The 9965-nt window shown below is 47.5% G+C and overlaps 1 protein-coding gene and 1 pseudogene across 2 annotated transcripts; both read right to left on the bottom strand.

The window, feature by feature from the left end:
* Window positions 1-275: 275 nt before the first annotated feature.
* Window positions 276-2000, bottom strand: LOC123061023 (peroxidase 72). Of its 2 annotated transcripts, XM_044483913.1 has the most exons (3): window positions 1664-2000; window positions 1103-1294; window positions 276-1018 (listed from the first exon to the last, which is right to left on the bottom strand). In XM_044483913.1, the coding sequence occupies exons 1-3, from the start codon at window positions 1892-1894 to the stop codon at window positions 434-436; spliced, it is 1008 nt and encodes a 335-aa protein (XP_044339848.1). In that variant the 5' UTR covers window positions 1895-2000; the 3' UTR covers window positions 276-433. The 2 variants fall into 2 exon arrangements, with proteins under 2 accessions (XP_044339848.1, XP_044339847.1); XM_044483912.1 differs by having other exon boundaries at window positions 276-1294.
* Window positions 2001-3792: 1792 nt separating this feature from the next.
* On the bottom strand, window positions 3793-5501 carry LOC123058258 (peroxidase 72-like; annotated as a pseudogene).
* Window positions 5502-9965: the final 4464 nt, after the last annotated feature.

Consider the following 9965-nt stretch of genomic DNA (forward strand, 5'->3'; position numbering starts at 1 on the left):
CCGTGCATGAACAGTAAACTTTTTTACAGACCCCAAATTTGTTTTTTTTGTTGAGAGCTACTCAGATGTCGAAATGGTTTGAAAATTGGAACGAACCTCACGCATCAAATTATCTACCACACAAAAAATTTGAATTTTTTTGAATTTTTCTAGTATTTGTTTTGAAATTTTTTTGTCAGCGCAGGTGCAAATGAGTCTGGGCTCAGAAATGAATTATCGATATAATCTTAAATATTGTAAGATTTATTTTTCGAAAAGGATCAAATATTTTAAGATGATGTAAAAAAAAACAATTTGTCATTTCATCATTGGTACCACATACTTCTCTCTTTCTCTTACATAGCATCCCTTGCAGAAATCTAGAGTTCGTTCGTCACAAAACACCATCTGGGGCTCCCAGACTACAAGTCTACAACCACACAAGTCCAAACACTCAGTGGTAGTTGTTGAGCCTCCTGCAGTTCTTCCTGATCTCCCCCTTGGACCCGGTGAGCGGCGAGATGTTGCCCATGTTCACCATTGACTGGGCAAAGTGCTGGAAGAAGAGGTGCACGTCGTCGGCGTACGCCTTCACCAGCGCCGCCGTCTCGGCGCTCTTGGTCAGCAGCACCTCGTCGGAGCTCAGGAGGCCCCTGCCGGCGAGGATGTTCTTGAAGTAGAAGTTGTCGAACTTGGTGGAGCTGACGGCGTCGAGCGGGAAGAGGTTGTTGTCGCCGCCGGAGCGGGGGCAGCCCTGCCTCAGGTGCGCTGCGAAGGACACGTCCAGCGTGCTGTCGGCGAGGCCGTTGCCCGACTGGTTGTACAGCCTCTGCCGGAAGCTGGTGCAGCGGCACAGGCCGATGGTGTGGCCGCCCGAGAGCGCGACGACGTCCACGACGTTGAGGCCCAGGCGCTTGAACTTGGTGATGATGGTAGGGAGGGTGTTGTTGGGTGCCGGGATGTCGTTGTTGGAGCCCTGGATGCTCGCGCCCAGGGAGTCCCTCCGCCCGAGCGGCACCTCCCAGTACGGGCCACCGACCTGCAGTTTGATCAGGGTCAAAGAGTCACACATGCTGGCTGGGTTGGTCGACTTGTGCGAGGAGAGGAAAGGTGGCGAACATACGAGGATGGTGGAATCGCGGGCTGCGAGGGCGAGGATGTCAGCGCAGGAGACGGTGCCGGGGCAGGCGGTCTCGAGGGCCACCTTGATCTGGTCGACGACCTCGAACCCCCTGATGGAGTTTCTGTTGGGGTTGGACCCTTTCTCGCTGACGATGTTGGTGCTGTTGTCCAGCAGCACGGACGCGTCGCAGCCCTAGAAAAAGGAAGAGAGACATATTTGTGACAAGAACATTCCACAGAGGCAGCATTATTGTACATTGGATTAATCAATCACTCTCTCTTTGGAAAGAAGAAGGGAGCAATCATGGTATCGATAATGCCACCCAGACAAAAAAACAGTGCACTACCCACATGCGCTACGTTGGTAGTAGGATATAGCTTAATCAGCGTTTAACAGTAAGCCTAAAACCCGCAGTACAGATTCTTCCATGCTGCTGAGGAATGAGGATAACTTTTCCTATACCAATAGGTGAAAATTTGGACGTTGAGCTATGTGTTCCAACAGCTAGTTTAAGTTAGCAAATAAAAGGCGCATCTTATGGTGCTCAAAGTATGGAGGTACCTTGACGAAGCAGTCATGGAAATGCAGCCTGACGAGGGAGGCGGCCATCCTGGTCTCCCTGGCCACGGCCTGCGCCACGATGGAGTGCACCATCTCTTTGGCCTTGGGGCACGAGTGGTCGTAGAACTGCGGGAACAGGCCGCCGTAACCCGGGTTGCCGACCACGGCGCCGGCGAGGAGCAACGGAGACAGGAGGCAGAGCGCAACCAGGCAAACCATGGAGGTCGCCATTGATGGATGTATGCTTTGCACTACGTTGAGAAGAGAGCTGGTAGCTAGCTGCTGCTTGTGTGCTCCTGCACTTCTCTTGTTGTGGGTGGGTGGTGAGATGAAGTGAAGATGGAGTGGGTTTTTATAGCAGGCATGGGGATGGATGGAAGCGAAGAGGAGTGGTTTGGAGCAGAGGAGCCGCCGACACGGTGAGGTGCAGCAGCCGGCAGGGTTGTTAGGCATATCGAGTAGCTAGGCACTGTTGTCAACTGCTTCAGCAATAATTCTGCCATCAAGCAACTCCCAAGTCTTCAAAACTTGCTCCCAAGCCAAGGCTTATGACTGCATGCTGCTAGTCTTATTTTTTTAGACTAGCCACAATGGAGCGTCTCCAAGATGAACCTTCCGTAAGCGTAGGTTGGATCATGCAATAGACCCCAGGGGAGTCGTGAGAGGTCTCACTTTAACTCTCCAACCATATTTAACTAGCAACGAGCAGAACGTGGCAATACAAAGGTAATTAATCAGAAATCATTGATAAGAAAGTAGGCGCGTATAGGCAAAAGTAGAGGTTTTTTGAGCTGAAAAGTAGAGGTTTTTGCTTCCAAACTAATGCTGCCACTTTTTGTTATAAGCAAATATGGTTACTTACAGGTTGGACGCGCGGTCCGCGTTATTGATTAATGCAGCTCCGTGTAGTGCATGCATGACTATGTTGGCATGGCGGGTTTTCTTATTTTTTTGCTGGGGTGATCGATCGACCATTCAACCTACACCTTGTCCGGACTCGCGTACCGAATCCGGTCGGTCAAAGTGGATGATGTACCAACTCTGGATGACACGGGACACGCACGCTTGGCCTACGTACATGTCGCCAGGAGCAGGTTAGTTCCCGGAAGGACTCGTGAATCAACTCTTCTTCAAGGAAACAACGTGCATGCCTACATGTTGTTACCTGTTACACTGTTACAGTGAGCCACCGCACCCTGGACGTGGGGCAACATTTTTAATATTTTGCAAAAGGGAACCCTAGATTTTTGCAACTGGGTCGCCGCCCTCCTATCGACATCCACTTTAAGGATGTTTCTCAATGAATTTTCCGGTGCCCGATTTGTGAGAGAGTAGGTTCTTCTTTTTCCGGTTGGAGTTGGTGTATCCATGACGATGCTCACATCTGTTACGATTTCTTGTAAACTATATTTCTCCCTTCTATAAAAATACGGTACGTCATTGGCGTACTCTTGAGAAAAAAGAAATTTCCGGTGCCCGGATCAAACATGTGAGGGGGCTGCGGCAACGTGACCCGCTGCCCCCTCTTCTCTTTGTCATAGTCCTTACACTGTTACACACATTTCAAAAAATATACATGACGACCTTGCCTAATTTTTTCTCCTTTCCGATTCAAGTTCCACCATTCCTCGTGGGAAGAGAAATTCGGGGCAAAATTGTGAGTAATAGATAGCCAAACGGCAACAATGCCCCAAACTCCGTGAATGAAGTAGCAGCCGGCACGAAGTGCTCATTGGACTCGAATTCCATGGAGCAAAGTGCGCATACCTCTTCATGAGGTCTCCCACCGAACAAGGCAGTCAACGGTAAGGGCTTTCCGGTGGAGGTGAACAACAAGTTTTAATATTTGAAACATGGTAAAATTGTAAAACTTGTCAAAATGTATTCAAGAGTGGTATTGTTTGAAAGCCTTTGTCGCAAGGAACATAAATATGCAAGCGAAATATAAATTAGACTCCCAGTCCAAAAGATATGATGGAATTCAAACTTGTCATTTTTTATGTTCAAACAATGACATGTTAGAACCATTGTCTGTAGCATCCTGGATTAGACCAAACATCATTTTTGGAAATCTTGGGTCGGTCACTTACAAGGGGTGTGAAAGATTTTCAGCAAGAGCTCACAGGGCATCATCTAAGGCTCCCTTGCTTATTAAAAATAAATGCACAAACTCCAAATACAGTTCAACACACAAATCAAGCATCATTCTTTTAGCAACTCAGTGGAAATTGTTGAGCCTCCTGCAGTTCTTCCTGATCTCCCCTTGTGACCCAGTGAGTGGCGAGATGTTGCCCATGTTCACCATTGACTGGGCGAAGTGCTGGAAGAAGAGATGCACATCATTTGCATACGCCTTCACGAGCGCCGCCGTCTCGGCGCTCTTGGTGAGCAGGACCTCGTCCGAGCTGAGAAGGCCCCTGCCGGCAAGGATGTTCTTGAAGTAGAAGTTGTCGAACTTGGTGGAGGTGACGATGTCGAGCGGGAAGAGGTTGTCATCGCCACCAGAGCGTGGGCACCCCTGCCTCAGCTGAGCCGCGTAGGACACGTCCAGCGTGCTGTCGGCGAGGCCGTTGCCGGACTGGTTGTACAACCTCTGCCTGAAGCTGGTGCAGCGGGACAAGCCGATGGTGTGGCCACCTGAGAGGGCGACAACGTCGACGATGTTGAGGCCGAGGCGCTTGAACTTGGTGATGATGGTGGGAAGGGTGTTGTTTGGTGCTGGGATGTCATTGTTGGAGCCCTGGATGCTCGCGCCTAGAGAGTCCCTCCGCCCGAGTGGCACATCCCAGTAAGGGCCACCGACCTGCAGTTTTGTTTGGACCCCAAAGAATCAGACGCATGATTTTTTGTTGTTGTTCATTTTCACTCTATCCTTTGTTCCTTCATGTTTCTAAGCAGAATTACTAGTGTTGTTACTTAGGAGGATGGTGGAGTCGCGTGCGGCGAGAGCGAGGATGTCGGCGCAGGAGACGGTGCCGGGGCAGGCGGTCTCAAGGGCGACCTTGATCTCATCGACGACCTCGAACCCCCTGATGGAGTTCTTATTGGGGTTGGACCCCTTCTCACTCACAATGTTTGTGCTGTTGTCCAGCAGGACAGAAGCGTCGCAACCCTACACTCAAAGGAAAAAAAAGATATTGTTGGAAGATGTTCTTTTAATGAGGCAAACGGCTCATTATTTTCATTGGTTAGCGAGAAGCTTTTAGAACATAAAACCGGTGTAAAGCCACCGGATGACAAGACATATATATTGTGGGAAAAATGATGGTTAAATAAGATAAAGTCCAAATATAGCAAGGAAAATTGTAGGTTAAAGCTCTTCATGTTGAGCAATGAGTTCGAACAATTAAATGCAGAAACAACTAGTAATAAATAAGATAAGATGCAAAGTAAAAACTATATAGGTACAGCACATATCGTCGTAGCTTTGTTGAAGCATGAAATGTAAAGAACACTGCTACGCATGTAAAAAGAATGAACACTGCTACAGCCTAGAGGAATTGAGTAGAGCAGATATACCTTGACAAAGCAGTCATGGAAATGCAGCCTGACGAGGGACGCCGCCATCCTGGTCTCCCTGGCCACGGCCTGCGCCACAATGGAATGCACGATCTCCTTTGCCTTGGGGCACGAGTGATCGTAGAACTGTGGAAACAAACCGCCGTAGCCCGGGTTGCCGAGGACGGCGCCGGCGAGGAGCAGCGGAGACACGAGGCAGAGCGCAACCAGGCAAACCATGGAGGTCGCCATGGATTATCAATGCAGAAAAACTACTTTGCCTTGCACTACGTTGCAAGTGATGAGATAAGAGAGCTTCTAGCTTGTATTTGCTGGCTTCTGCTTCTCTTGTTGTGGGTGGTGAAATGAGGCGGGCATGGTCCTGTTTATATAGTGGTGGCATATGGAAAGGAAAGATGTGTGGAGTGGTTCGGGACGCTGAGTGGCAGCTTTTTTTTTTCTCGAAAAGGGGGGCTTCCCCGGCCTCTGCATCAGCATGATGCATACGGCCATCTTATTAAGCATAAAATAGTCCACAAAGTCTCGAAGTCTCAAGGTTGTCAACAAGAAAAGTAAGAAAAGGCTCACACAGAGCCCGAAGGCTATATACACAAGCTAGCCAAAGCACTTATACATCACAGCCGTTTGGCTCCAAAATAGACAGGTAAACTAATTGCCTATCCTGTTACACGACCGCCATCCAAACCGGCTGAATATATCCCGAGCTACCATCTCCCATCGGATAGCAGCAGTAACCAAAAGCTCCCTGGCCTCCGTCGGAGTGAGTAGCGACCAGGAACGGATAAGAGCCGTTGCACGGAAGATAACCTGCAAAACATGGATATTTATTGATCTGTTAAAGACGAAGTCATTTCTGCAATTCCAAAGCGCCCACAAAAAAGCGCAAACCCCCAAGCGAATATGTTTTGCTAACCCGGGCTCTACCCTAGTTAGCCATGTCCCAAACAACATGTTAACCGACCTTGGTGGGGTAATATTGAAAGCGACTTGAATAGTCGTCCAAAGAATTCTAGCTAGTGGGCAGTCAAAGAAAAGATGTTTAATGGTTTCACCCTGATCACAGAAACTACACCTAGTAGGTCCTGTCCAATTACGCTTAATAAGATTATCCTTTGTTAAGATCACCTGTTTATGTAGAAACCACATAAACACCTTGATCTTTAAAGGAACTCTGACGTCCCACACATGCTTTGAAGTAGGAATCGAGCTGGAATTAATAACATCAACATACATTGATTTAACCGTGAATCCCCCGACCTAGTGAGATTCCAGCGTAATTTATCAGGTTGTTGAGATAGTTGTACCTGCATCAGTCTCCTAACTAGATGCAGCCACTCTTCCCAACGATTGCCCACTAACGATCTTCTAAACTGGATATCCAGGGGTATCGAGGCGAAGACCGATGCAACCAAAGCATCGCGCCTTCGAACTATACGATACAGAGACGGATACTGGATTGCTAGGGGAGCCTCTCCAAGCCAAGTATCCTCCCAGAATCTCGTGCTTGCACCATTACCAACTAAATGCTTTGACCTCTGAAAAAATGAAAGCTTCACTTTCATAAGCCCTTTCCAAAAGGGTGAATCAGTTGGTCTAACCGACACCTGAGCCAAAGTTTTGGTTTGGAGATACTTGTTACGCAGGATTTGAGCCCACATGGCGTCAGTTCCTGAGGATAACTTCCACAACCACTTACTAAGAAGGCACCGGTTCTTGACTTCGAGATTCTCAATCCCCATACCCCCTTGGTCTTTCGGTCTACAAATGATATCCCACTTCGCTAACCGATATTTTCTCTTAGGCTCATCCCCCTGCCAAAAGAACCTCGATCGATAGAAGTCCAGTCGTTTCCTAACTCCAACTGGGACTTCAAAGAAGGACAAAAGGAACATGGGCATGCTCGTGAGCACCGAATTAATAAGAATTAAACGGCCTCCATACGACATGAGCTTGCCCTTCCAACAACTTAGCTTCTTCTCGAAACGATCCTCAATACACTTTCATTCATTATTCGTGAGCTTGTGGTGATGAATAGGAATTCCTAAGTAGGTAAAAGGCAGCTCACCCAAACCACATCCGAACAACTGCTTGTAATCCTCTTGTTCCTCTTTGGCTCTCCCAAAGCAGAACAACTCACTTTTGTGGAAGTTAATTTTGAGCCCACTTAGCTGCTCAAACAAACAAAGCAGCAGCTTCAGATTTCTAGCTTTTACCAAGTCATGCTCCATGAAGATGATAGTGTCATCAGCGTATTGCAGGATGGATATACCCCCATCCATTAAGTGTGGCACCAAGCCCCCTATTTGGCCAACTTCCTTGGCTCTCCCTAACAACACCGCCAACATATCGGCTACTATGTTGAATAGAATAGGGGACATCGGATCTCCCTGCCGCAGGCCCTTATGTGTCTGGAAGTAATGACCGACATCGTCATTCACTTTTATGCCAACACTACCCTTTTGCGTAAAAGTTTCAATCTGGCTCCTCCAGCCCTCGTGGAAACCTTTCATACGCAAAGCTTGTTGCAGAAAAGGCCATTTAACTTTGTCATACGCTTTCTCAAAATCTACTTTAAAGATGACTCCATCAAGTTTCTTAGAGTGAATTTCCTGGAGCGTTTCATGCAACACCACCACCCCTTCAAGGATGTTTCTGTCTGGCATGAAAGCTGTTTGGGATTGCTGCACCACAGAATGCGCAATCTGTGTGAGCCTATTAGTCCCAACCTTGGTAAAAATTTTGAAACTGACATTCAAGAGGCAGATAGGACGGAACTGCTCAATCCTGAGAGCGTCGGTCTTCTTTGGAAGCAACGTTATCGTTCCAAAGTTCAAATGAAAAAGTTGAAGCCGTCCAGCAAAAAGGTCGTGGAACATGGGTAGCAGATCCCCTTTGATGATATGCCAACATCTTTTGTAAAACTCCGCCGGGAACCCATCCGGCCCGGGAGCCTTATTGTTCTCCATCTGAGAGATGGCATCGAAAACCTCCTTTTCCGTAAACGGCGCAACTAGCATGTCATTATCAGCAGCAGTTAATTGAGGCACATCCTCAGTCCTGGACTCATCGAGGGACACAGCGCTATCCTCCGGCGGTCCAAATAACTGCTTGTAGTATTCGGTGATGTATAGCTTAAGATTATCGTGACCAACAATTGTGCCTTCATCTTGCTCGAGCTGATATTTTTTTTTCTTTCTGTGTTTGCCATTCGCAATCAGATGAAAGAATTGAGTGTTCGCATCCCCTTGGATTACTTTGCGAACCTTTGCTCTGAGCGCCCACTTCAGCTCTTCTTCGCGGAGAAGTTCCTTCAACCTCTTTTCCGCATCAATCTTACATCACATATCCGCAGATTGAAGAACCGCTGATTCAGCTTTAACATCTAGGTATTGAATAATCTCCAGGAGTCTGTCTTTCTCAACCTTATAAACTCCACTTAGATGTTTAGCCCAACCTCGAAGAAAGCACCTCAAATGCCTAATCTTATTCTGCCATCTCTCGACAGGCGATCTACCCCTAGACTCTCTAGCCCACTCTCTGGCAACAATATCCAAGAAACCTTCTCTTTCAAACCATGTCGTTTCAAAGGAGAAAGTATTCTTGTTTCCCACATGCCTTGGCTCCCCTGAGTCAACAAATAGCGGTGTGTGGTCCGAAATTCCTCGCGTTAGAGCCTGCACCGTGACCAGAGGGAACTTCTGCTCCCATTCGGCACTTGCAAGAACCCGATCCAACTTCTCATATGTCGGGTTTGGTAAAGAGTTAGCCCAGGTAAATTGTCTACCAGAGAGTTCGATTTCTCTCAAATCCAAACTCTCAATGATGGTATTAAACATAAAGGACCATCGCCCATCAAAATTATCGTTATTCTTTTCATCCCACCTCCTAATAATGTTGAAGTCCCCCCCAACCAGGATAGGGAGTTGTTCGGACCCACAAATTCGAACCAGGTCAGCCAAAAATTCAGGTTTAAGCTCAGGTTGTGCAGCCCCGTAGACCGCCACCAACACCCAGTTAAACCCATCTATTTTGGACCTGACTCTGAATTTCACTGCAAAGTCACCCATAACAACACTCCGGACTTCAAGGGAATCACATCTCACACCCAGCAAGATGCCCCCAGACCTCCCTCTTGGAGGAAGACAATGCCAATCGAATTCCACCCCTCCCGACAACGTGTTAAGAAACTGAGGTGCAAAATTATCCCTACCAGTTTCAGAGAGAGCAATGAAATCTAAACGGTGCTCTAAAGATGCCTCCGCTAGAAACCTACGTTTAGCCAAGTCCTTAAGACCTCTGCTATTCCAGAATATTCCTTTCATAGGTCATCATGGAATTTTTTGGCCTTACGAATTCTAGCACTCCTGCGTACCGCGGATGCAGGGTACACCTTCCGCTTCCACTTACGTTTAGGAATGTTATCACCTGTAGCCCGGTCCTCATAACCGTGCTCTGGTTGAACATGAGCTGCATCATCTACCTGGAGTTCATCCTCATCAGGCTCCGCAGACGGAGGAACAAGATCCGCGCAGAATTTATCAAGCACCCTAACACCCAAGGCCTCAATCTCCGCATCATTCAAAGGTTTTACAGCCGCTAGGTTTCTAATAGACTCCAAGGCCCGTTCCGCTTCCAAATCTAAAAGATCATTAACCGAGTTTTCAATTTCCAAATTATTATTTCCAAGAGACACCCCCACTTGGTTTGCATTATTAATAATCTCATCCTTAGAGAAATGCAGAATAGAATTTGAAACATTAACTGACATACCTGTTGTGCTCTC

Source organism: Triticum aestivum, chromosome 3A (genome assembly GCF_018294505.1).
Source record: "Triticum aestivum cultivar Chinese Spring chromosome 3A, IWGSC CS RefSeq v2.1, whole genome shotgun sequence".
Lineage (NCBI taxonomy): Eukaryota > Viridiplantae > Streptophyta > Magnoliopsida > Poales > Poaceae > Triticum > Triticum aestivum.